This window comes from Macaca nemestrina, chromosome 2, assembly GCF_043159975.1.
Source record: "Macaca nemestrina isolate mMacNem1 chromosome 2, mMacNem.hap1, whole genome shotgun sequence".
Classification (NCBI taxonomy): domain Eukaryota; kingdom Metazoa; phylum Chordata; class Mammalia; order Primates; family Cercopithecidae; genus Macaca; species Macaca nemestrina.
This window is the reverse complement of record NC_092126.1, coordinates 117,256,365-117,283,125: the sequence shown is the minus strand read 5'-3', so window position 1 is coordinate 117,283,125 and position 26,761 is coordinate 117,256,365. Positions and strand designations below refer to the sequence as shown.

The following is a 26,761-nucleotide window of genomic DNA, read 5'->3' as shown; positions in this document are numbered from 1 at the left end:
AGGGCATCTTTTCAATCCTTTCTTAAATCTCTGAGGTTCCTCCAGAGCCTGGAGAGTTGTCAAAGCTGAGTAGGACATGAATTTTCATACTGAGTCATCAGGTGCCCTTTCTAACTAGTGATGCTCAAAATATACCTTTAGGAGAAAAGCCAATATTGAATCGTGTTTTCATAAAAATAAAATGAGCTGAGCCAAACAGACAAGTAGCATGTCCTCCACCCACCTTCAGTTCCTGTTTGTGATCAGAGAAAATATTTTCTCCCTTAGCTTATCTCCTCCTAGAAAACCTTCCCTGCCACAAGGGGATGGTTTGGTAAAGTGTGCCGTGAGCTGCAGCTCAGCGACCCAGATGCCATGAAAGGGCCGGCCAGTTGGTGAAATCAGTCCTCTCCAGGCTGTGCTGCCTCACTAACGACAATGGGGTACTTCCTCTGGGGGTCTGAGTCAAGAGGAATCTCCAGACTACCCAAGCTGCCCTGGCTGACTCAGCTGTGTTGCTAGGCAAAAAGAAAATCTGTAACCCAGGAAGTGAGCAGAGAAAGAGTTGTGCTAACTCTTTACCAAAACCTGGATCAAGCAAGGTGCATTTTATTATTGCTCTTGCCGTGCAGTTTCCAATGGAAAGAGCAACTTCTAACATGTTGGCCAGCGTGGAAAAACTCTACTAAGGACTCTAAAGACTGTCCCACTCACAGCTGGGTTTCTCCTGGGACGCAAAACTCGGCAGACACAAACTAGTACTCTATCACACTGGTGAACCACAGCGTGCCTACCCATTTACATTTGATGGACCTTTGGGTTATTTCCAGCTTGGGGTAAGTATGAATAAAACTGGTATAAACATTCATGTTACAACTTTGTATGTGCATATATCTTCATTTCTCTTATACAAACACCTTAGAAGCAGGATGTCTAGGCCAAATATAAACACAGTAAATATATGTTTAAACTTTATGAGGAACTACCAAACTATTTTTTTAACGGCTGTGTCATTTGACACGTCCACCAACATTGTATGAAAGTTCCCACCAATCAGCATCCTTGTCAGAACCTGGCATTGTCAGATATTTAAATCTGATTCACTCTAATAGGCGTGTAGTGGTATCCAACTGTGATTTGAATGTGCATTTTTGTAACAACTGATGGTCATTTCATGTGCTTATTTGCCATCCACATCTCTTCTCTGGTGAAATGACTATTAAAAATTTGCCCATTTTTTATTGGGTTTTTCTATTATTGACACTCTTCTTTATGTATTAATCTTTATACATATGGGATACCAGTCCTTTATCAAATATTCTTTGCAAATATTTTTCTCCAAGTCTGAAGTTTACCTTTGTATTTTCTTTTGAAGAACAGAAGTTTAATTTTGACAAAGACCAATTTATCTGTTTGTTTTCTGTTACAGAGAGTATACTGGGTGTTGTATCTTAAGAAACCTTTGCCTAACTCAAGGTCACAAAGACTTTCTCCTACGTTTTCTTTCTGGAATGTTCATGATTTTATATTTTATATTTAGGTCCTTGTCTATTTTAAGTTAGTGTTTATATATAGTAGGAAAATGTTTTTGTTGAAAAATAACACTCAGACAGAAAAGTACACAAATCATAGGTACATGGCTCAACGAGTTTTACCAACCGAACACGTAACCTGCATGCACATCAAGAAATGCTAGTACCGTGGGAGACTTCTTGAACTCCCTTTCTATGGAAAGCTTTTGAGCAGAAAAGTGACAAGCAGCAGCTCTCTTAGGGAAATGACTCAGAGAATAAGGAGGATTAACGGGGAGGCAAAAATCGTTACTGGGTCTTGTTGGTTTGTTTTGAGGGAGATTTTTGGCACCAATTACACTGCCCCCTAAGGCAGGCTCATAGGATTCAACTGACTGACTGCAATTCGGTATCAATGTTATAACCCATAGAGGAAAACTCAAGTCCCGAGCAATTCTACATAAAATTCAGAAGCGAGAACATACAAAGGCAACACACAGGCTGACGAAGAAACAGAAAGAAGATACTGACCTGAGTTTGGATTTTGAGATGGCTTGACTGAAAGAAAGACAAAAAGTGTTAAGATTCTGGTTCCGAGGGCTTGAGCACACACTCCCCATCATTTTAGCTGAGATATCATAAAAGCCATGCATACAGCCTGGACTTAGCACCCCTGGTTACCACAGCAGGCCAGCGGGGGCAAGGCCAGAGCAGAAATCGGGGTGCTGCCAGGGCCAGAGAAGCAGACCGAGCATCCTCAAGGCCCAGGTCAGGGAAGACTCAGCCAGATTCCCTGCGGGCCCTGGCAGCAGGCAGCGATGCAGGGGCCAAAATGAAGGCAGCAGAGTCTCTCCTGCCACTCATCTCAACAGCAGCATTTGCTGCTACTACCGCAGAAGGAGCACTGCACTAGGAGTCCCAGCGCTGCCATTCTCCCACTGGGGGAGTATGGGAAAGCAGCATGTCTTCTTGGGCCTCAGCGTTCTCATCCGTAAAATGGGGATGACAAACCCATTCTCTGTCTGCTTCATGATGTCTCAGAGAGGGCAGAGCAAGAGAATGGAGGCAAAATCACTTCACAAAGGGTTGCATATTCTGCCCATAACACATCATTTTTATGAAACTCTGCCAAGAGTAAGATTGAGTTCTCTTAAAAATGATACCTGCACTTTACAGAGATAAGACCTGAAGGATACCAGCAAGCAGCAAACAAAACCAAACTGCACAGGGCTCCCCCACAGCAGGCAGTGCCCAGCACATTCTGCACTGCTGGTGCCCCCAGCCACCCCCCGCCCCGCCAGCTGCCGCAGCCCAAATCATCTAGAAAAAGCCAGTGAGTGTTAATGCAATGGTGCCTTCCATCAGGAGCAGAGGCTGGTGCAGGGCTCCAGGGAAAAAGTGCCAGGCACTGAGAAGGCAGGGCCTCGCCATCCAACCGCCAGGCCTGAGGTTAGGAAGGTCCCACGAGCAAAGGAAAACTTCAATATGTAGCACATTCTAGTCAGCAACTCTGCCACAGAAGCTCTTCTTCAAAAGCACAAATGCCAAACCCAGGCTGGAAGCAGAATCAGGCCTTTACCCCCACCGCCGACACCCAGAGGGCCCCGCCTTGGCCGCGCCTCTCCGTCTCCACCAGCACCTAATGGACACAGCAGGTGGCCGGGTTAACCACCACACTCTTCACGGGCTCTACTTACAGGAAGAGGCATGTCAAATGCCGGGAGGGGGTGTGCAGGAGGGATAGCCCTGGCACAGGAGGAAGTGTGGCAAGGGGTACGAGAAGTCTTCCCGCCCGCCACACCCAAGGCGATGGCCCGGGGCTCTGCTGCAGCCTGGGCCATCTTCCTCACCACCTGCTTCTCTGAGACAATAGGAAGCGAAGGAGGGCGAGTGCTCCCCACACTCACCAGAGACTTCCACAGCAGCCTCGGGTCTCGCCTTCGCCGCTGACGTTCTCTGTGTTCACAGACTCAGTCTCACTGGTGGGCATGCTAGCTGTGGGGAGAAGAAGGGCTTCAGAGAGCATGCGGGGCACACTGCATGCCTGGGAGCAGGCCAGGTGGGAGCCTCTGCCACCAGGCAGACCTCTGGAACCCAGGAGGAGGGCGACGAGGGCCCTCAGAGGCTCAGCTGGGCTAAGGGAGTGCCAGGGAGCCAGGCCTCTCCACCGCAGGTGAGCCTCTGTGCCCATGGCCTGTAGGGAAAGCACAGAGTCCCCCTCCAGGAGGACATTCTATCCACCTAGACATTTCCAAGAAAGGAAGCCAAGGGATCAAAGTGAATCCTGTGGCTGGGTATAGCACCACTTTATACTCCTCATCTCTGGGATCACACTGAGAAGCCACCAAAATGTACTTTACAGGTACATCTTTGCTTGCCCCAAAAGGTGCATGTAGGTACCATGCACAACATTTTTTAGAGTTAACAACTCTATTTTTTTTTTTTTGCTGTTTTACCTGATGCTGAAGTTGTGCTGAGCTTGTGAAGCCAATACGCAGAAAGTTCTTACCCAGTAAGCTGGCCCTAGAGCGCCAAGAAACTAGAGCGTTACGGGTGAGAGAAGAAGGTTTTTATCAACCAGTGAGCAGAGGGCAAGGTTGACTCTGGTTCCAATGCGACTGGGGTCTCTGGGCCCGTCCCACTTCTCCATGGCAGGATCCTGAGCGGAAGTGGAGGAAATGGGGAAACACGCCCACTAGAGTGTGGAGGTCCAGGGGCCACCCAGGGCCACCATCTGGTGCATGAGCGTCTTTTCTCATCCACTTGATTCAACCCCATAAACATCATGAACACAGGCTGGAGCCCAGGCAGTGGAGGAGGGTGGGGGCACAAAGAGGGCACATAGCACCCCACCCACCTGGAACAGGGGTGAGGAACAGGCAGCCCCCGGCTCACTTCCATTAGCTGTGAAGAGAGCTACCTCAGGGGTCTGTGCAGGAGGTTCCAGAGTAAAGAATAATTAATTCTGTGGGGGGCAGAGGTAAAAGAGGAAGTCACCGAAGAGAATCCACGTGTACTTCCTTTTTCCTGAGGCATGGCTTTGAACTGTAGTGACTGTTTTTACAGACCGTATGGTGTCAGCAGGAAAGCTTGGCCCGTGGGCTCGGACCATGTGGCTCCCATTAGCAAGGATGCCTCAAGTTTCATCTGCAAATACTGGTAGTGGGTTGGAAGCCCTATGGCAAAGATTCTGAGGCCCAGCCCAGGCTCAGAGGGAAAGGAGCTGTATCAGGCAGCTCTGCGTAGGGGGCTGTGTTCTGCCCAGCTTGCTCATACTAGACTTCTTAAAGGTAACAACAGGGATATAGGTGGAACCTGGCTCAAGGAACCCAGTGGTCTGAGAAGTAAGTTTTTTGAGGATACCAAAGAAGATCCCTGATCTGTTCCGCTTGTGAGTGCCCGAGGAACTGAGCCTGCCTGCACGGGAGCTTCCACAGCCATGCCCAGGAACACTGAGGCAAGGGTGTCAAAAGTTAAGACCAAGTGAGTAAAATTATAGACTCATGTTACATCGCTGGTACTCTCATAGAATAATTTTCTTCTCTCCTAAGTCAAAAGAAACCAATTACAAACCTTGATTTACTTTTTCATTATTTCATGCAAAAACAAACAAACAAAAAAACTGGACAAAAACAAACAAAAAACCAAATCTAATCATGGAAAAACCAAAAAAAAAAAAAAAAACTCCATTAACACACACAGACACACAAGAAGCTATTCATGCAATTCTCCTCGACTATTCCCCACTCTGATTCAGCAGAAAGGCTAGGAGATTGTAAAATCCAACAAAGAAAATCACAGTGGGAGATCCTTTTGACATCTGACCATGTGTCAGTTCTGTGCAGCGTTTTCCTTGGTGGTTACTGCAGTGACTGAGGGGACCAGGAAGCAAGGGCAGTACGATGTGGGGAACCCACAGTCCTGGGTCTGTTTTCTGAGTCTCTTGGGCAATGGGCTGCCTCTCTCCAGCCTTCACTTTCCTGTCTCTAAAATGGTGGTGTGAACTTCACAATCTTGAGGATCATTTCCATCTTTAACAGTTTGCTGTCTCATAGTTCTAATATTAATCATGTTGGAACATTAGTCATTATTTTCAAAAGAGCAAACTTCTGAACAGACTAAGTCTTTGTGGCTTTTTAATCTCTGGAGTCGTGTCTCATGCTGGTATCAGTACAGTCGCAGCATTTCAATCCTAAAGCTTCATTTTAAAAACAACCTGATTGAAACAGATAAATTACATATTTTCTATGGGAACGGGGTCATCAGTTAGCATTTCTGGCTCCCTGCCAGCTATTAGTGTATGAAATATTCTAGTTGCTCCCTAGACTAATTGAGGGGAAAGACAAGAAGTAAAACCAAACTCCCCAAACAGCAACAAAGAGGGAAGATAGTCTCGCAGCACTGTGCCAGGGCTCCATTGAGGGCGAGGCAGGGTCCTCCTGCTCTCTGAGCTGACTGTCCTTCAGCTGGGTTGGGATGGTGGCTGACAGCAGGTGCACAGGTTGGCCGGATCTAAGTATAGCCCCGCGTTTGTGACCTGACTTCTGTACACCTCCATTTCCTCATCTGTGAAAGGATAAGAATGAGATGAGGCAAGCAGGGTGCTGGGTCCCCAGGGCTCGATGATCAGTGAGGCCCACACATGTTAACTCCATCATCTCACAAAAGCTCTCTTGGAGCTCCCCGGAAGCAAAGTGACCAATCTAGTGTCACTTTGCCCTGGCCACTTTCATCATTGCACAGACGAATCTAGTGTGAGCAATCTTCCATACCTCTGAATCAGCTTTGGCTATCACTCTTGGTTTGTATCTTCTTTTTTTTTTTTTAATTATACTTTAAGTTCTAGGGTATATGTGCACAACATGCAGGTTTGTTACATATGTATACATGTGCCATGTTGGTGTGCTGCACCCATTAACTTGTCATTTACATTAGGTATTTCTCCTAATGCTATCCCTCCCCCCTCCCCCGACCCGACAACAGGTCCCAGTGCGTGATGTTCCCCTCCCTGTGTCCAAGTGTTCTCATTGTTCAATTCCCACCTATGAGTGAGAACATGCAATGTTTGGTTTTCTGTCCTTGTGATAGTTTGCTGAGAATGATGGTTTCCAGCTGCATCCATGTCCCTGCAAAGGACATGAACTCATCCTTTTTATGGCTGCATAATATTCCATGGTGTATATGTGCCACATTTTCTTAATCCAGTCTGTCATTGATGGACATTTGGGTTGGTTCCAATTCTTTGCTATTGTGAATAGTGCCGCAATAAACATATATGTGCATGTGTCTTTATAGCAGCATGATTTATAATCCTTTGGGTATATACCCAGTAATGGCATGGCTGGGTCAAATGGTATTTCTAGTTCTAGATCCTTGAGGAATCGCCACACTGTCTTCCACAATGGTTGAACTAGTTTACAGTCCCACCAACAGTGTAAAATTAGAAACTTAAATGTTAGACCTAAAACTATAAAAACCCTAGAAGAAAACCTAGGCAGTACCATTCAGGACATAGGCATGGGCAAGGACTTCATGTCTAAAACACCAAAAGCAATGGCAACAAAAGCCAGAATTGACAAATGGGATCTAATTAAACTAAAGAACTTCTGCACAGCAAAAGAAACTACCATCAGAGTGAACAGGCAACCTACAGAATGGGAGAAAATTTTTGCAAACTACTCATCTGACAAAGGGCTAATATCCAGAACCTACAAAGAACTCAAACAAATTTACAAGAAAAAAACAAACAACCCCATCAAAAAGTGGGCAAAGGTTTGTATCTTCTCTGTCTTTAGCTGAGTTATTGTCTAACTTTGCCTTGTGTAGGCATAGCAACTTCTCCTGTCATAGCTGTTTGACACCTAAAGAGCCACAGCACATAAGAAATAAATATATCCCAGAAAGATGTTGCCAGGGTTGAGGAGAAGTGGAGGCAGACGGAAAAGGAAGAGGACAGTGCCTACGCTAGAAATTGGAGACCTCATTTGGTCCTCGAAACAGACCTTGATCCAGCCCCTAAATCTGAGCGAGGAAATATGCTCTGACCAGAGCCCTGGCAGCCTATCTTCTCCAGCTACTTACTCCCTATCACAGGACAGAGAGCGTTCCCTTTTCCAAAAATATTTGAAAAGATCAGGCTCAGTGGGTATAACAAAGACCTTGTTTATTAAAAATAAAACATTTTACCCTTCACTTGCATTAGGCATTCATTTTTTTAATGTTAATAAATTGATACGACTTTCCCTTCTTTTAGTCCCAATAGGATCTCATCTATGTTTTTTAAAAATAAGGACAGAAGAATCATAGACTGTTAGAACCAGAAGGGGCTTCTGAGAGTATATGAACAAACTCTTGATTTCTCAAAGGAGAGAACTGGCCAAAATGCCCTGGGACACGCAGCTGAGACTGAGAAATCTCTCCTGACTTCTGCTCACCACTCTTTTCAAGTATGTACTGTGGTTTTGGTACATACTTAAATATACTGGTATATATTTTGGTGTTTGATACTTAAAATTCCACAAATCAAAAAGTTCCAAAAAGCCAAACGGGTCTATTATCTACCAGTGCTGGTTTACTATTCTGATGACCTTTATTAACCGCTCAAAATCTGGCATATAACCAGATCACTTACAGGATATCAGCCCAGTGACCGAGGATAGTACAAAAATCAAGCTGTACTGGTGACGACTGGGCTTTTATAAAAATCCAAACAGAAAGAGTCATAAAAACTCATATAGGTGGCTGGGCGCGGTGGCTCATGCCTGTAATCCCAGCACTTTAGGAGGCCGAGGCGGGCGGATCACGAGGTCAGGAGATGGAGACCATCCTGGCTAACACAGTGAAACCCCGTCTCTACTAAAAACGCAAAAAATTAGCCGGGCATGGTGGCAGGTGCCTGTAGTCCCAGCTACTTGGGAGGCTGAGGCAGGAGAATGGCATGAACCTGGGAGGCGGAGCTTGCAGTGAGCCGAGATTGCGCCACTGCACTCCAGCCTGGGCGACCAGCGACTGAGTGAGACTCCGTCTCAAAAAAAAAAAAACTCATGTAGGTAAAGCCATGGGCAAATTACTGGAACACATGGGCTTCTCCTAACTGGCTTCCATAGCATTGTGACTCCCCCATTTAGGTGATGGCCTTGTCCCCTTCAGCAGGGACTCAGTGTTAATTGCTGACAAGTGGCTAGGCCTTATTAGGGGTGCAGGCAGACCCCTCAGACCTCCCCACATTGCCGACAAGTGCCAGTCCCCTACCGTAGAAATAAGCACCAGGGGCCATCTGCACAGTAACAAGCTGTGAAGCCTCCTCCATGGCACATTCCAGGAAACTGGAATGTTAGAGCTTTGTTAGAGTTTACTTTTTATATAAATTTAAAAACTACTTTCAGTGAGTCTGGGAAAAACCAAGCCTTAGGAAAGCCTGTGACCTGTGAGAGGATGCTGGCACTACAATTTGCCTGCTGGAAATCCGGGGAAGCTCAAGGCCTAAATTTTGCAATCTATTCCAGGCATTGGGATCTCTGGGAAGAGCTCCAGGGCAGACCCTTAGGCTTAGAGTGTGGTGGACTGAGGTGGGGCCCTGGGTGCCATTGGGGGTGAGTGGATGGTGGCAGACAGCAGCCCTGCACGTCCCAGATTGTAATTAGAGTTTCCAAGGCCTTTGCAGCATGGGCAGCCGGGCCAGGCCCCTACTTGGAGCACTCTCTGTGGATGTGGGTCATGGCGCTTCTCTTTAAGATCTTGTACTGGGCCAGATGCCATCATGGGCAATACCACACACAGTAAACCAGAGAAATCGGCTGCTTCTCAGCCCAGCACAACTAGCACTTTCACCAAGGTGTAGACATTTATCCATCTACTCTCATGCTGAAGGACGACATTCATCTCAGCCAAATGTGTCAGGCTTGTGAATTCAGAGGCAAATCACACACACACACACACACACACACACACACACACACACACACACAGAGCAAATGAGTTTATGTGTGGGTCTAAGCAGGCAGCCTCAAAATTATGTTCACCATTAACAGGTATAGCAAAATCTCAGATCAACCTTCAGTGGTAGAGGCCGATGAGGTCAAAAATGATGGAAGAAATGTCAGGAGAGCCTGGTTCTTATCATCAGGTGACAAGGGGACAAGGGCCTCTTTTCCCCTACGCTTGGCTACCAGATCTGTAAGATGAGCTATAGGACAGTATCATCTCTAAGATCTATTTACCTCTGACCTGCTATAACTGCAGGAAGGCAGAAACGCCCACACGCTGGCTGGTTTTACTACCATCTACCAGGGGGTTTCCCTTGCATTCCCCCAGCTCTGCAAGGAGGGGAGGGCAGAAGAAGTGAGCCCCTGCCCACCACCCTCAGGAGGGGAGCCAGGGGTCCAGCCAGCGGCCTGCCCAGGAGAACTGAGTCCAAGTTCTCTGCATGCAGAATGTCCCAAAGAATGGGATACAGCACAGGAAGCAGTAACTCCCCAGAGGCCTCAGGGTGTCACAGGAAAGCCCCAGTCCTCCAGTCAAGGCACCCCAAAGGGAAGGCTTGCCACACATCCAACTGAGCCCAGAGCCCTCCGGTCTCCTTCTAGAACCTGTCCCATTAGCAGTATAATTCACAGATGTCTTTGGCCTCAGAGCCTCGTTCTTCTGTTATCCACAGGACGGGCTTTCTTGCACACTCAGGAATTTCTTTTAGCATTTCCTTCCACCTCCAAGCAGCCTAAAGCTTCTCGTTCTTTTCAAAGGAAAGGGTAGGGGGTGAGGCTGGACAACTGAGCAGTGGCTGAGTTGTGACTGCCTTCCTAGGGGACAGGGTACCTGACACCTAGATCTTGTGTTTTCATCTTATTTTCATGACAAATATGAGCAGTACCACGACGTACAGGCCTGCCAAATCCAGAAGCGCATGCACATGATAGTAGTGACACATTAGGCCACCACAGGGTAACAGCCTCTTGCTGCTGTAAAGAAGCCAGGCTTTTCTTGGAGAATGTGGGTCAAGGCCAGACCAAGGTTTCCATGTCTCAAGCAAGAATTATGCCCAGACAGTAACTATCTCCATGTGTCCAGGGACAGGGACAGCCCAGCGCCCATATGACGGCTCCTGCCCCACCTGGTGCCAGCAGGGTCAGGTCCTTCCTGAGTCCCCAGGTATTTCAGTCAATAAAAAGCCATTCCCACTCAAAATAAAGTTCCTTAAACGTGTCAGCCTGCTTCCTCTCCCTGCAGATCTCAGAAAGACAGTGGAGAAGCCACAAGAATCCTTAGAGAATCACAAGGCCCAAGCCTGCATTCAGGAAGGCAGAACCAAGGGGGATGTTTTCTTTTCTGGGGACAGAAATCATTTATCTCCCTTTGGTAACCTCTCCAGAGCTATATCCCTACATCAGTCTTTAAAGACATTCTTCCTTATGTCCATGACACTATTTCCTGCTTAGTTGAAGGCCATTCTTCTTGCAGACACCTTCAGGCGCTGCATCAAGCCCAGCCTCCTGCTCATAACCCTTCTGTGAACACTACCGCTAAAACAGGCAGCCCCGACTCTGCCCCCAACTCACTGTCCCACCTCAGGCAAGTTCCGCCTCCTCCTTCCCCTCCTCTGGGGGCCACAACGTGCTGAAGGACAAGGGCTTATATCTGATAATCTCTTCATTCCTTTTCACTTTTAGGCCTTCTGATGAGACCTAGACTCTAATAGAACCCTCTTTACATATCCATGGGTTGTTCCTGTCTGCATCCCATAACCTCTGAGCTCAGCATTGCCACGGAGGCAGAGGCCACTTCAAAGAAAAGAGTACAGTGTGTCCCTCTGTTCCCTTAGCAGTGGCTTCAATTCCCTGCGGTCTGAATCTTCTTAAACAGACTTTCACCAGGGGCAGGTGACCAGGGCCCATCCTGGGGGCAGAACTAGGTTGGCTGCACTGGTGTGCACAGGCAAAGCTTTGTGCTGCTGTTGAACCACTGCCATGACTTGGGAAGAGCAAGGCAGGGAGCCAGGTGCTCACCTAACCGCCTGCCCAGGGATGGGCCTGACAGCTACTCCAGGGATTCTCAGGAAGGGTATGTTTAGCATTATTTTAGGACATAACTGGAAATGTAACTTTCCCACAGGAGCCCATTCTCATTTTCAAAGGCAAGTGTCCCCAAATCTTTGTATCCCTGAAGTCTATTTTTAGTTTTTAAGAGACAGAGATCTCACTCTGTTACCCAGGCTGGAGTGTAATGGTGCAATATCACGGACTGCAGGCTCAAACTCCTGGGCTTACGCAATCCTCCTGCCTCAGCCTCCCAAGTAGCTGGGGACTATAGACATGCACCACCACAAATGATTTTTTTTTCAAATTTTTGGTAGACACAGGGTCTCACTTTGTTGCCCAGGCTAGTCTCAAACTCCTGGCTTTAAGTGATAGTCCTGCCTCGGCTTCCCAAAGTGCTGGAATTACAGGTGTGAGCCACGGCACCCAGCTAATTTCATTCTTAAAGCTGCCACTATAACTTTGGCACAGTCCTGGGCAAAGTAGCCAGAGACTAAGAGACAGAGAAGCAATTTGAAACGTGTAGCCTGGAGAAAAAAAAATCAATCAAATAACATTATTGGAATTTCTAAACAGTTTAAATTTAAAAACATCATTTGGGGAAAAGTATTTTAAAAGTCTGTCTTCCAGTCTAAGAATATTCATGCTGAATCAAATAAATTTTTTGAGTTGGTTCAGCTGCTTCTTTATAAGGTACGGTTCAAACAAAAAGAAAACTGCAATGCTATCTTGGAAAGGGCACCTTATTTTGGAAAAGTCCAAGAAGAAAGAAATCAAGCAATTAAAATATAGGCATCTTCTGAACACACCACACGGCACATGCATTTCACACAATGCCTATATGCAAGGAAAAGGTATCAGAGATGTTGCGGAAAGAGAAAGTTCAGTCTCAGTAATTTACCATGATCTTTAGCCCTGCGTTGGCGAAAGCAGCAAAACTTCTTTTTCTTCTTATCCTCTTTAAGCAAGTCGGCCACTGTGACCCCTTCAGGTTGAACACAGGCAATTTCATTACGAAGCAGCAGAGGGCAGCAACAGCAGCCAAACCAGGGCCCCACACGGCCAGCCCCGCTAGCCAGGCGGCCTCACGCAATGGATGCCCGCCTGCTCCAGTCCTCCTCCTGGCTAGGAATCCAGCTCAGGATCCGAACAGTGGAGAGGAAGTGCCCTTTCCACAACCATTGACAAACATCTGTCTTTAAGAACCTGTTCTAAATCAACAACCAGCTAACCCATGCTAGATAAAGGTTTCCAGGGTTTGGCTTCCCATCTAAGAAGGGTGTTAAGGAAAGGGCACTTTAGGGAAGGGTCAGGAGCCCTGGGTACTGACTGGCTGTGTGATTCCAAACAGCACTACCATATGGGGCGGACAAGTGGGAGTTCAAAAGGTAGGCTCTGGATTCTGACAGGGCAGGTCTAATCCCAGCCCTGCCACTTCCATGTCGGATGGCCATGGACAGGTTACCTGATACTGCGAAGCCTCAGTTTCCTCCACACCTGTAAGATGTCAATAATAGTTGACCTTGTACCATGTAAGGTTGTTGTAAGAGGTGAACAGTAGAGACGGTAATAAAAGCAACGTGCCTAGCTTTGGCAAGGCATGATCAATCACCACTACTGTCATCACTACGACTCTCCCATGACCACCAGGTCACAAGAGAAACGACTCTAGGATCTCTAACCCCCTGCAGCCCCGTGATTCCATGATCACTCTAAGCCAGCTGGTCTTCAGAGTGCAGACGCCGTACTCTAGGGAAGAGTTGTGCGGGGCAGTGTGAGACAGCGGCAGGAATGCTGGAGTAAGCAAGGGTGTGGGGAGCACAGACACCTGCACATACTATTGGTGGGCAGAATACTCACATTCCTAAAATGTGCATCCTGGCCGGGCGCGGTGGCTCAAGCCTGTAATCCCAGCACTTTGGGAGGCCGAGACGGGCGGATCACGAGGTCAGGAGATCGAGACCATCCTGGCTAACACGGTGAAACCCCGTCTCTACTAAAAATACAAAAAACTAGCCGGGCGAGGTGGCGGGCGCCTGTAGTCCCAGCTACTCGGGAGGCTGAGGCAGGAGAATGGCGTAAACTCGGGAGGCGGAGCTTGCAGTGAGCTGAGATCCGGCCACTGCACTCCAGCCCGGGCGACAGAGCAAGACTCCGTCTCAAAATAAAAATAAAAATAAAAATAAATAAAATGTGCATCCTTTCTGACACAGCAGACCCTTTTCTTGTATCCTCTCCCACGTGAACACGAGCATGCAGACACAGGGGCATGTGTTTGCAGGGGTTAATGATGGTTAGCGTGCAGACTGTGGCAGAGCTTGGGTTCAAATCTCAGCTTTGCTACGTAAGTCACATGGCCTTGGGAAGCTACTGAACTGCTTTGTGCTTTAGTTTCCCCACCTGTCAAGTTCCTGTCTCACAGAGTTGTGTGAAGAAGAATGAACATATTCACCCACAGCCCTTGGAACAGTGTCTCACACACAGAAAGCATCTGAGGAATGCTAGTTATTATTACTCTCTATTCTTTTACTCAAGAAGGAAGTAACGGCATGCTTACGTGTGGGACAAGCGCTATGCTGGGTGCAGCCACACAACAGAGGGCAGAAACAGACCCTATTCCTGCTGCTCCCACGGAGCTGATGGTCTCGTGGTGGAGAGACCTCTATAAAGTAGAGGGCCACGTGCTGTAGAGTGTAGAGTCCACTGTAGCAGTTTTTACAATGGCAATTTATTGAAAAGAGCCAACGTTTTGCTTTAAAAACATGGGAAATATCTGTGGTACATGGTTCAGTGAAAAATACCTGTGTTGGGCATCTTAGGGTGGAAGCTCTATCCACGCTGTCTGTGTCATGTATTACGCGCAGTGAGGTGTGGAAGTAGAGGCCCCAGACTTCTTAGTCTGCCTCTCTTTAAGGAGAAGGAAGAGATAATTTTTTTTCTTACTTTATATACTTTGAAATTACATGAATTCTTTATGTAGGCAAATATTACTTCCATAACTAAAATGTATCAAAAACAGATAAAACAACTCTGATTTGAGACTGCAAACCTGGCTGGAGTACCCACTCCTTGTCTCCGCAGTGGGGCAACAGTCCCTGAGTCCAGCTCCCATCAGCTCTTAGGAGGCTGAAGCTGATGGCAGACATGCAGGCACCTTCAGAAATTACCATGCTTCTATCACCCCTGTGGAGAGTCCACCTGGCCAGACAACTACTCCCAGTGCCACCGCAACGGAGAGAGTGTCCAGCCACCGACCCTAGGGCCAGCCCCTGAGTCAGCCCTCCCACTTCCCAGTGAAAGCACTTCCAGCTGCCTCTCCAGTGAGGGCTCTTGACCTGGACGCATATTTACCGTATGCCACTCTAACTGCTGCTGTTTGCTTTACAGCTTTTAATTGAGTATTTTCCATTTTGAACTTGTGCCTTGAGGTAGTTCAATGGTGACGAAAGCAGTTTTATAAATCACAATTTCAAAACACAGTCTTTCAAAACAGGACCAGCAAATTGCTATGTCTCATGCTTGCAAACAGCTATGCCAACCTGGTTTTCTGTCCACCCCCAAAGCAAATATTGCAGTAAGAGGCAACTAGGTAGCACATGCAAAAGGGAGGCAGCTAAGGCAACCTGCTCCAGCAAGCCCCAGGGTGGCAGAGTCCCCGGGCAGGAGGGCAGGCAGGCAGGCAGGGGCAGTGCCCATAACCTCCAGGACCACTGAAGAAGCAGAAGACAGAGAGGCTGTCCTTGTGGTCAGAGATGAAGTTTCAGGTATGCCCCTCCCTTTCTTTGGGCATCAAATATCTTTACTTAGAGGAATTATTAATCATTAATAGTTCCTACAATAAAACTGCTCTGCTTTTCTGGCCACAATTTTAGAATGAGCTCCCTTTAAAATGATTTCATTTTTAATGCTTTTTTTTAAGACTAATCACTGACAATAAGAAGAGTTTAAAATAGAATTTTAGGCTTCCAGATTTTAATGGTCCTAGCAAAACTCCATTGTTAACTCAGAAGCAGCTGCATATGTCTAAAAAAATCACTTTGAGATTTGGCAGGGTTTCTTAAGAAACTTGAGGCTCAGCAAAAAGTTAAATAAATTATCCTTGAAAATTTACCAAATGCTCAGGAACTCACTTCAAAGGGAATTTTGTCCATTCAGTTAATTGTGTAACACCAGCTTTCCAATAGCACATTTATGAAATTGACATCTTAAATAATCTATGAATGCACAAAGCTGGAGCTACCTGTCACCAGTCACCAGACAGCTCAGTCAGAGGCCTGATTGCCTCTCCTCTTCTTTCAAGTGAATGCCTGGAACAGCGTGATATTCGGCCCCTGATAGCATCCTGGACCCAGGAGTTCTGAACCTGAGCTTCACATTAGAATCCCCAGGGAACTTGAATGAAAAAGAACCACCCCTGGCTCCCACCCCAAAATGAATCAAGAGTCTTAAAGGGTGGAGTATGGCATCAAGAAGTGTCCAAGCTCCCCAGGTGATCATAACGTACAGCCAGTGTTGGGCATCGCAGATGCAGGCAGTGACATTTAGCAGATCAGAGAGAAAAGATAATGTGAGCGCATCTCCAAGTGCTTGATTTGACATCTGTTCTCTGACAGCAAACACCGCCAAACTAGAAATGGACTTCAAGAGCCAGAAAGCTGTGCTGCCCTATCTCGAAAGTGACCTAGTTAACAGATGTGTTTTCCATCAATACTTCAGAACCTGATAGTTTCTGAACAGAAAAGTACAGGGCAATGGTCCTAAGGGGGAGGCCCCACCCTGAGGCTGGTTACAGGTCTAGCAGAACCTTCAAAAATATTCTGTTTAGGAAAGTCAAATACTGCATGTTCTCACTGATAAGCAGAAGCTAAATAATGTGTAAACACGGACATAGGGTGTAGATGGAATAACAGGCGTTGGAGACACAGAAGGGTGGGAGGGTGGAAGAGGGCTGAGGGATGAGAAATTACTTACTGGGTACAATGTACACTATTTGAGTGATGGTTACACCAAAAGCCCAGACTTCACCGCTATGTAATATATCCATGTCACAGAACGGTATTTGTACCCCCTAAGTTTATACCCCCAAAATTCTGTTGAGGTCAAGTTTTACTGGTGTCTGGTGAAAACAGCAACAGCACATACTACAACTATGACATCTCCTACCAGTCACAGAACATTCAATTGTCACAACAGCCCCATGGGGAGATATATCTTTATCCCCTTCTTGCAGACAAGGAAAGTGGGGCCCAGAGAGGTTGAGTAATTTGCCTAACACTAAAGTCCAAATTCCAAGTCACAAAACTCCATTACAGCCACATCCGGAGAAGGGGCATGAAGACGCCCTCCAGCCCAAGCCTTTGCCTCCCGTGAGCTCACAGACATCTGCTGTTATAAGTGACTTCCTACACCCACCTCTGCTCATCTAGGCTGAGCCTCAGCTATCAGGAAGTGTTTCTTCTCACACTGTCACTTCAATCCTCAAGGTCTTGGAGGAAACTGCTCAACTCACATCCGGGACCCAGCTGAAAAGGGCTATCAGTTGAATTAGCATCCTCAGTCATTATGGACAAAGTCAGGAGCCCAGGCCCTGCACCATCCTCCTCCCAAGAGGTAACAGAGGAGCAGGGTTGGAGTGGAAGGCATGTGGGGTGATCTCACACCCCCAGGGAGGATGCAAACACCATAACACTGGCAACACCCACACTTCTACTGCCTGCTAATCAGATGCACAGAGATAGCCCCAGACCTGGCATGTGCATGTGGTGAATCCAGGGCTCTTTATTTGGTGAGGAGGACCATGTGGGCCTCACTGAAACCCTCTCCTCGCGTGGTTTTCTGCCTGTGACAGGAAGAAAATGGCTGGCAGCCACAGGAGGCCCCAGGGAAACCTCAACAGTGCTGTCTTCTCCAGAGGGTCTGAGCCGCTGAGGTCTGTGATCAGAGAGGTTCTCTCCTCAGAGAAGGAGACCTGGGGCTCTCAAGTCAGTTAAATCCCATTATGGCCTCCACAGCCTAAGATTTCTGTCTTTATTTAAAACCCCCATCATCAAGGCTCTGGAAATCTGATGCCTTGGGAAGCACTGTGAGCCTCACTCCACAGGAAACCCCAGCACCTGGCAAAATGAGCTCCATAAAGAACAAGGGTGCATCACAGAAACATTTGCTATTCCGGATCAAACGTTAAGCTAGTTAATCATTTTGAGTCACACATCATGGTGCATAGCAGAAATAATACTGCTGATGCTCCAAAGACACAGTGCAGCTTTCTGGGCTTGGGAGCCCCAGTGAGAGTGAATTCTGAAGATCTACAAGGCTTTTAAGCGGGTTTTGTTTCTTTCCTAGATTATTTTACTGAGCAATGCATTTAACGGCCCCTGAATATTTGTCACTTTGCACACCTTGTTCGCGCCACTTCCCCAGCTTGAAAAAGCCCCCATCCCCACCCTCTGCCGCCTAGGGCTGCTCCTCCCATGGAGCCCTCCTCACCTTGCCCCGGCCCGTCCACTCCCACCAGCCAGAATCACTGCGCCCTCCCGGGCTCACACAGCACAGTGCTGGGCCTTAACAATGGGATCACCTTCTCACGCTAAGCCACCTTCCATCTTCCCCTCCTGGCAAGTTCTCTGAAAGGCAGAGTCATTGATTTCTGTCATTGTCAGGTTCTTTACAGTGGCAGGTCATAGGAAATGCTGGGCTGAGATAAAATGGCTAACCCTCAAGACATCACCTTAAATCCAACGAAAACCCTTAATCCTCAGATCATAGGCCCAATAAACAACTCTACCATGACTGATGTTAGCAACACTGGAACACGAATCCTTGTCTATTTCTAGAGGAGGAGAAATAAACAGAGGAAAGGCCACTGGCCTGTAAGAAGGCCTCACTCAGCTCCCTGGGGTACACAGCTAAACTAGCAAGGAAAGATACTCTGCGAGAAAAAAGGGGCCATACCTCCTCTCGTTTACAAATACCATGTTGGGTTGAGGAGAGGTGAGGCAGGTCAGCATCCGAGTTACAGTTCGCAGGTGAAGGGGAAAGAGCTGTGCAGGCATCTCCGAGCTGCACCTACGTGGCCTGTTGCCAGCAATACTGCAGGTACAGAAGCTCCACGGAGGCCATGGGGTTCAGGACAGCTCCACTGCCAAGGGGAGAGCTGTGCAGAGGACAGGCAGGCACTCTTACATCTAATCACTTCACAGGCACATCGCTGAGTCTGAGACTCAAATGAATGTCTATTTATAAACTCTGAACTTGCGTTCAGCAAACAGTGAGCTCTAGAAACCCTCCCTCAGTCTTCTGATCCTCAGGTGCTGAAGCCCTGGCCCCTTCCTGAGCCTGGCAAGATGCAGGGAGGGAGGGAAGAGAGGCCTGACCCTGCCCACTCCCAGTCAGCGCACAGGTTCGCACCAGCCGGGGCATCTGAGATCACGGAATACGCTCCCTCCCCATGAAGGCACAGAACCCAGGCTTGAAGAAAGGTAAGGGCCCTCTCAGACAAGAAGCCCCTCCATCAGGGGTCTCTCAGCCCCTACTTCCACACTCCACAACCTCCAGAAGAGGCACAATTGCACCTCACCCACCCTTCCTATGGCAGCTCACCCCGACCTTCATACCTCTGCGCTCCGGCCGAAGGGACCACTGCTCCCCCCTGAAATCCGGCCTTTGCCCACCTCCATGCCTCCCTCACGCTAGTCCCCTGGGTCAGGGAGCTTCTTCTCACACTGAACGGTCACACCTGTGATCCATCCATCCTTCAGGGCCCAGGCCAAATACGTCCCCCAGCCCTGTCCTCGATCCCTCCTCGGCTCCCGCAGCACGCGCCTGCCCTCTATGTGTGCCCTGCAGCTCCGCTCCCCAGGGCTGCATTTAGTGTGAGCAGCCCTGTCTCTCCCTAGGAGGCAGCGCTCCACATCCTCTCCAGCTCCGGGTTTCCCCTGTACCCAGCAACAGGCCTTGCTGACAGCAAAACATGCAAGGCACCCTGCTCAAGCAGGGACTTGCTCGGCCGTCTTCTACAATGTAGGGCCGGCCTCGGGTCCCCAGGCCTCTCAATGGACATGTGCCTTTGAAGTATGTTCTCGGTCCTTCCTATCCAACTCTTCCAGATCTGTGGCAAGTCACAGACATCTCAGTCAAATGCATTGCTGGATTCCAGTCTCCACTCTGACCCAAGGCACAGAGGTCCCCAGAAAGAATAAGAGCACATCTGTGGGAAAAGTATGCAGTGAAAGAGACACTGTGGTTGACAATGGCAATTAATTTCAGTGACTGACTGAGTTCTCAGGCCTTGCCTCCTGCAGAAAGTGCTCTAGGGTGCTTAGTGTCACAGTGTGGGGTGTCGGTGGTTGGGCTGCAAAGCAGCTGTCACTGACTCACATGCCCCTTAACACCTGCCTAGAACGGTGAGTTGGTTTCCTCCTAGTCCCTGATGGGCTAAGCATATGGCTTCATATGAATAGCACATGTAGGAGCCATGTCAGGTGGCCTAAGAATAGGAGTCAAGAGGAACCCTGCACTTCAAATTCTTGTCCAATAACACTGTTCACTTTGAGGTGAGGGAAACCACAGCTTCCTCTCCTGTGGTGCAAGAATACACGTCTCATCACCCCTGTGCCCACTCAGAAATGCGCTTACTGAATTTCCCAGGCCAACGGTGGGTCCGTCGGATCCTCCTTGGCCCACCTTACCAAATACAACTCTAACCCCCAAACCTCAGGCAGAAATCCAGAGTCAGCGCCAATGCGCCTGCTCTCTCCGTGATGTGTGCAGGCAGAAGGGACCAGATGGCTGGGAGGAGGCCGTCCCACTCGCAGCCTGGGTCAAAGTCAAGGAAGGCCTGCTGCCAAGCGTCTGAACCGCACACTGGGTCTGTCTAGCCAGGGGCAGGAAAGGCGCTACATACTATTTCGTTTGCCTTCCTCTCCTCCTTCTTCCTCGTTCTCGGGATCGATGTCCTCAGCTTGGGTGATCCAATCCAAGTAGCCCTTTAGATCCTCCTCCAGCTGCTGCTTCTCCCGGAGCTTCTGGAAATCTCCCCGTGCTTTTGCCTTCTCTCTTTCCTTTGAGAATTCTCTGAAGGAGGCAAAGAGGACAAGCACATATCAGGACATCCTTGGGGACCTGCATCCTGAGCCACTGCCCTGCTGCACAACAGTCTTGTGGCAGGACACACAGCACTGAGTACAGTCACATGAGCACAGCTATGGAGCCACACACTTGGACAGGACAGAAGACAGTGTCTTCTCAAGCAAGACCGTGGGGGTCAGCGTCGCAGAGCCCACACCAACACACATGCATCATTTCTTAGAAAATGAACTCCCCTCAGATGACAGCGATTCCAAGGGGCCTGGGCCCAAAACACCATGTGCTGTCATAGTGGGCCTCTGACACCCCCCAACGAGGGGCCTGAACTCAGAGATGCCCCACCTTCCCCAGAGCCTCCTCAAAGAGGAGGGAGCCAAGTAGGCCAAGCTGTGGTCAAAGAGTACCACGTTTAGGGCTTCTTCAATGCTTTTGGACAAACTTTGCATTAATATTGTGTGCTACCCCTTTTGTCCAAACCAAGAGCTCTGAGCGGGCAGCAGTCCTTGCTGGTGCCCACACTAGGCTCCTCTACCCATCACCTGCAGGTTTGGGCCAGAGCAGTGGATGGAGTCAGGGCAGTCCCCCACCCCCGCCCCACAACCCAGTTCTCCCTTCCCAGATGGGAACTTGAGCACTGATGAAGCATTACTGTTTTTCTTCACCCTTGCTACTTGTCATAGTCTTCCCCAAAAGTCTTCCCTGCAGGAGGGGAAGAGGCATATGATTTGCTGCCCATTTATAGGAACACCTGCCCTGGAAAGGCTCTGGCAGACAGGTAAATGTTCCCAACTGTGGGGTGTTGACGCTACTTTCCACCATGTGTGCAAGCCTCTATCTATGCATATATACAAAACCCCACACTCACTCAGGCAAGCCTGAGAGTCAGGCAGACGATTACCCAATTTTTATATGCGAGGAACCATCTGCATCTCCAACCGTGAGTTGTTACAGGAGCCAAGATATGTGAGTTAGAGATTTAGTAAGTACACTTAAAAGCTGCTAAGGAAGCAGGTGAGGTTACAGCAATGCAGTTTCTGCACACAGACCTTGAGATTCCGACACAGGTTACTTCTGTCTGCCTTCTTGCCTTCGTTCCGAGTCAAAGCCAGCGTGTCTTGTTCAGGGTCCTACCTCAATAACCCAACCCAACCTAACCCAACCAACGAACAGGGAAGTGACCTGCTTTCATAAAGCTAACTCCAGCCAGGCGCGGTGGCTCACGCCTGTAATCCCAGCACTTTGGGAACCCAAGGTGGGCGGATCATGAGGTCGTGAGTTCAAGACCAGCCTGGCCAACATGGCAAAACCCTGTCTCTATTAAAATATAAAAATTAGCTGGGCATGGTGGTACACGCCTGTAATCCCAGCTACTTGGGAGGCGGAGGCAGAAGAATTGCTTGAACCTGGGAGGCAGAGGTTGCAGTGAGCCAAGTTCGTGCCACTGCATTCCAGCCTGGGCAACAGAGCGAGACTCTATCTCCAAAAAACAACAACAACAAACTAACCCCATATTCACACCTCTCCCTTAACTCTAGGCTGTCGAGGGGCTGAACAGATGCTTGCACACCCAGTGACGTCAATACTTCAGATAAGAAACTGGAATCCTCACCAAGTGCCACCCTCTTCCCACAATTAGAAAGAATCCCACTCAGGTGGAGGTTGTGGTGAGCTGAGATTGCGCCATTGTACTCCAACCTGGGCGAGAGAGATAGAGAGAGAGAGAAAGAAAGAGAGAGAGAGAGAAAGAAAGAGAAAGAGAGAAAGAAAGAAAGAGAGAGAGAGAGAGAGAAAGAAAGAAAAAGAAAAAAATAGGATCCCTCTCATTGATCCTAAATCACCCCACTTTTCAGACTCCCTGGAACCTATCCTTGGTCCTGTTAGAGCTGTCTGTCTCCACTCTATCCCCTGTGAATAAGGAAGGAGGCCAGGCCTTGTGGATCTAGAGGAGAGCAGGAGCCGATCTGAGCCCAGACATGTGCTCTGACCTCCCAGCCCAAAGAACACCTGTTGTCTCAAAGAAGTAAGGACTCAGTGTCTCACTGTTCACACATACCACAGCCTGAGAACTGTCTGGGGTTTCTAGGCCTCCAGGGATTCCCAACACATGGGAAATGCGTAACTCAGCTCTAGGTAAATTCACCAAATGACTCTCTGAACTCTGAAAAAGTCACACTCAATCCAGAATCACATCCCTGAGCATCAATAAGAGGGCTTGGAATGTCACGTGTCTTCAGGAAAATGAATTATATAAACTGTTTTCTTAAATACACCTCAAAGAAAAGTGGACCTTTGGTTTTATTATTCACCAAAAAAGTATCCTAGTACAAATCTGTTTGCATGTTTTGATTCTGAACTTAGCATACTAAATTCAGATGGTTACATACAAACAAGGTATTCTTACTTTGGGTCCATATCATATATGGGTTCTTGGGAAAAAATTATGAAGATAGTAAAAGAGTTACCCTGAGAAGCTTAAGGACATTCATCTTATAATGCATATAATTACATACATTATATACATTTTATAATGTATAATTATATAATTATATACATTTTATAATGTATAATTGTATACATTTTATAATGTATAATGTCCTTAAGCTTCTCAGGGTAACTCTTTTACTATCTTCGTAATTTTTTGTAATATTTTATGCATTTTTAACATTACAAATATAAAAATCCCATATCTAACAAGTTGCATCATTGTGGCACATTTTCAGCTGCTGGGACACGGTTAAGCAGGCATAAGTAAAACTCTACTCTGACTAAAATTCCTAAGAGTAAAAAACCCTGCCAAGTCCTGGTTTATGGCCCACTCACAATGATGGTCACTGTCACAAGAGCTCATATAACAAAGCTGCTGATATAGACCCTCTGAACTGATTTCAGACAGTTCTGAATGGCTGAATACTTAGCAGGAAGGTAATAATTATTGATGTGGACAGAGGTGAGGTTTACGCAGCAGAAATCTGTTGGCCACAGGGCAGTTTGGAGGAAGGGGGCAGGGAGGTGGAGTCCCTGTGATAAACACAGACAAAGCCTTGGCCCTCCTACACCACTCCAGGCTCTTCGTCTGAAGATCTGGCTTCTAGTCCTAGCTCTGTCACTGTTGTGTTCTGAGCTTCAGTTTCCTCCCTTCCAAACAGACACAACAATACCCGTTCTGCTGTTTCACAGGAATTAAGCAAGACATTCAGTAAGATGAGGCTTTGAAAACACAAAGAGCGGTATCAACGTGAAGTTCAAATGTATAATAGTTGTTGAATCCAGATATAAGAGAGAAATTTAAAAGGCAAATGGAAGAGTTTTCTCAAATATCAAAGGGAGAAAAATTAGCACTAGCTGTGAATGGGCTCTAAGCTGCCACAAACCCGTCAGGATTGGGAAACACACAGAAGGACACATGGGTCCCAAGGCTCAGAGTGACCACAACGAGCCGGCAAACCCACTGCCAATCCTGTACACTATCTGCTCAGCTGAGGATAACCCATTCCCATCACAACCGACCCTCTGATCCTGAAAATCACACCTCAAGTCTGAGGCACCTTCTATGAAACTTCGCAATGATTGAAAAAAGTCACTCCACTTTGCAAAAGAATTCTTCATATTCTAAGAACCCTATCACTAACAGATTGTTTTACAAAGCTTATTTAATAAAGCTATTGGTAGAAACCAACAGACTTTTGCAAGTAACTAAAAATCCGACAACTGTTATATGCTAGGAGCCTTCTTGTTCCAAATCAGAATTTTGGTTATGGCGTGTCTGATCAAAAGATAAATAAGAAGTGCCTGGACCGAAAAAATATATATATATATACACACATATATATATACACACACACATATATATATACACATATATATACACATATATATATATATATGGTGTGCTACCCTTTGCATACAAAAAACTGGGAAATCAAATATGCATATTTCTCTTGGATGTATCTAAAAGAGCAGAAAACAAGGGATGGGTATGAATTAGGCCAAAGGAATCAAGGTTGGAGTGACACTCAAGTATATCTCTTTCTATAGTTTTGACTTTGGGAACCATGTTAATGTTCTTCACCTTAAATTTGTTTAAATTAAGTCAATAAGGATGAGATGAAGGGAAAATACCCCTAAACTGAAAGTGAATTGAAATAAACAAATCCGTAATTCAATGAATACCATAACCAGACTGAAGGAGAAAGACAAAACTAATTCAAATAGCTCAGGAATATTTGATGATATGCTCCCAGTCTTCGGCAGGATTGGAGTGAGGGATGAACTGCAAACAAACGCTGAACTCCTTTTAGTAGCTTTGTTTTTTGTAGTGATGTGGATGAGACCATTCTGAAACTATCTTAGACATATTACACGATTTAGCGAGTGAGTACATGTGCTAATGTTGCTGGGAGCCAGAGTTCTCGCTGTGGAAGGAGGGACACAGAAACATGGAACAGAGAAGAACCCTCTGGGGACAGACTGGAATTGAAGGTATAGGTGTGAACTGATGATTTCTAAAAGTTGTTTATTTTAAAGTCTGATTTCCAATGTCTGATTTTTAAGAGGTTGATATGTGAGTATATGTATCAATGTAAGTATGTGTACGAATATGTGTAAACAAATGCATATACTTCCTAGTTCTCTCTGTTGAAAGGATTTAGAAGCAAAGATGCTCTGGCAGGTACAAGCACACCTGGCACCCACATCTTGGTCTTTAATAACATTCCCTATTAAAAGGAACCAGGGGACTTTGGAGAAGTGGGTGATTCCAGAGCAAGGGTAGGGTAGGTACAAGATGAAGAAAATCAGGAAGTGCTCAAAAACAAAAACAAACCAAAACACATTATGGAGATATATCATAAGGATACAGGAGCTAGAGAAGTAGCTCCTACTAGCCAAATCTTAGGAAATCTGAGCACTGAAATAACTAAGGACAGTAATAAATTATAACATATTTTTAAAAATCAGTCCACATCCCTTATGGATAGACAACAAATGAAAAAGTAAATGAGGTAAAATTTAATATTAGGTAAACTGGAGAAAGGGGTACATGGATTATTCACTGTGCTATTTCAATTCTTGGAGTTGTTCTATATATTTGAAATTATTTCCAAATAGAAAACATTTGAATGCTTAGAAGATATAACTCTACTACTAACCAAATTCAAATTCATGTTGCTACATATTCATTTCAGCTTACCAGTTAGACTGTAAGCTCCTTGCAGGCAGGAATGGACAATGTTGTCCATTTCTCATGTATTTCCCATGTTTCTATTTCCCCTTGGTGACACTTTATATAGGCATGCAGGAAGGCTATGTACAAAAAATTGTATCTAACAAAACAAGCCCTACTCCTACTCCTTCAGGAGGCCAGAATATGCCCCTATAGGACAGAAAGCCCATGACTGCTGGGATCGCCCAGAAGCATGAAATGAGTGCGCCCAAACCTAGACATATCATCTGGAACAGCCTCCACCGTCAGCTCGCCATTTTCCCTTATTGTGTTCAGGCCTCATGTGGTAGATCTTCTATCTCTAGGTCATTAAGATATTCCCTTGTATCTCCTGGTTGAGAAGCAATTACTCAGTAAGGAATCTCCCTAACAGCCTAACAGGACAGCTGCGAAGTGTCTTATGTAGACCACTCTGCACACACCCATTCCCCGGGCAGCCACAGGACCTGTGGCCAGAGCATTTCATCAGAGCTTGCTTCCCTCCCTGCTCCAGGTGACTACTGCAGACCCAGACTTCCCCCTGGTGGCATCCTACTCAAAATGCCTCACAGCTCCTCGTTGCCTCCCTCAAGGATCAAGGTCAGATGCTTCTGCCTGCCACTCAAGGCCTTCCAGCCTTCTCCCAAGTGCTATTCCAGTCTTATTCACCCATCCCGTAAATGCACACCTTATACTCTGGCCACACTCTTCTCAATTCTACAACCCTCTGAGCTTTTGTCTGCAGAATTCCATCCACCTGAGCAGCCTTCTCCCATCTTTGAATCCAGTGCACCTTTCAAGACCAAGCCCAAGTCTCATGCTTTTGGTGACATTCTCTGGCTTACCCCATCCAAATGCATTCTGCCTGCCTCTAATTCACCAGAAAACTCTACTCATTGAGCACCAAAACATGAATACATGAGTCCCCTACCCCAGGTGGCCCCCTGAGCATCGCA

At 47.0% G+C, this 26,761-nt stretch overlaps 1 protein-coding gene across 21 annotated transcripts in view; it reads right to left on the bottom strand.

Annotated features, from left to right (window-relative positions):
• Positions 1–26,761, bottom strand: part of LOC105480573 (calcium voltage-gated channel subunit alpha1 D) — a 327,130-nt gene that overhangs the window by 91,287 nt on the left and 209,082 nt on the right. For 16 of the 21 annotated variants that reach the window (XM_011739655.2, XM_024792372.2, XM_024792373.2 and 13 more), the window contains 4 exons: positions 20,424–20,593; positions 3,398–3,485; positions 3,070–3,129; positions 2,022–2,048 (listed from right to left, as the gene is read on the bottom strand). In XM_011739655.2, the coding sequence (XP_011737957.1) occupies positions 2,022–2,048; positions 3,070–3,129; positions 3,398–3,485; positions 20,424–20,593 (345 nt within the window). The remainder of the gene's footprint in view (positions 1–2,021; positions 2,049–3,069; positions 3,130–3,397; positions 3,486–20,423; positions 20,594–26,761) is intronic. The other 5 variants (XM_011739659.2, XM_011739661.2, XM_011739653.2 and 2 more) reach the window with 2 other exon arrangements.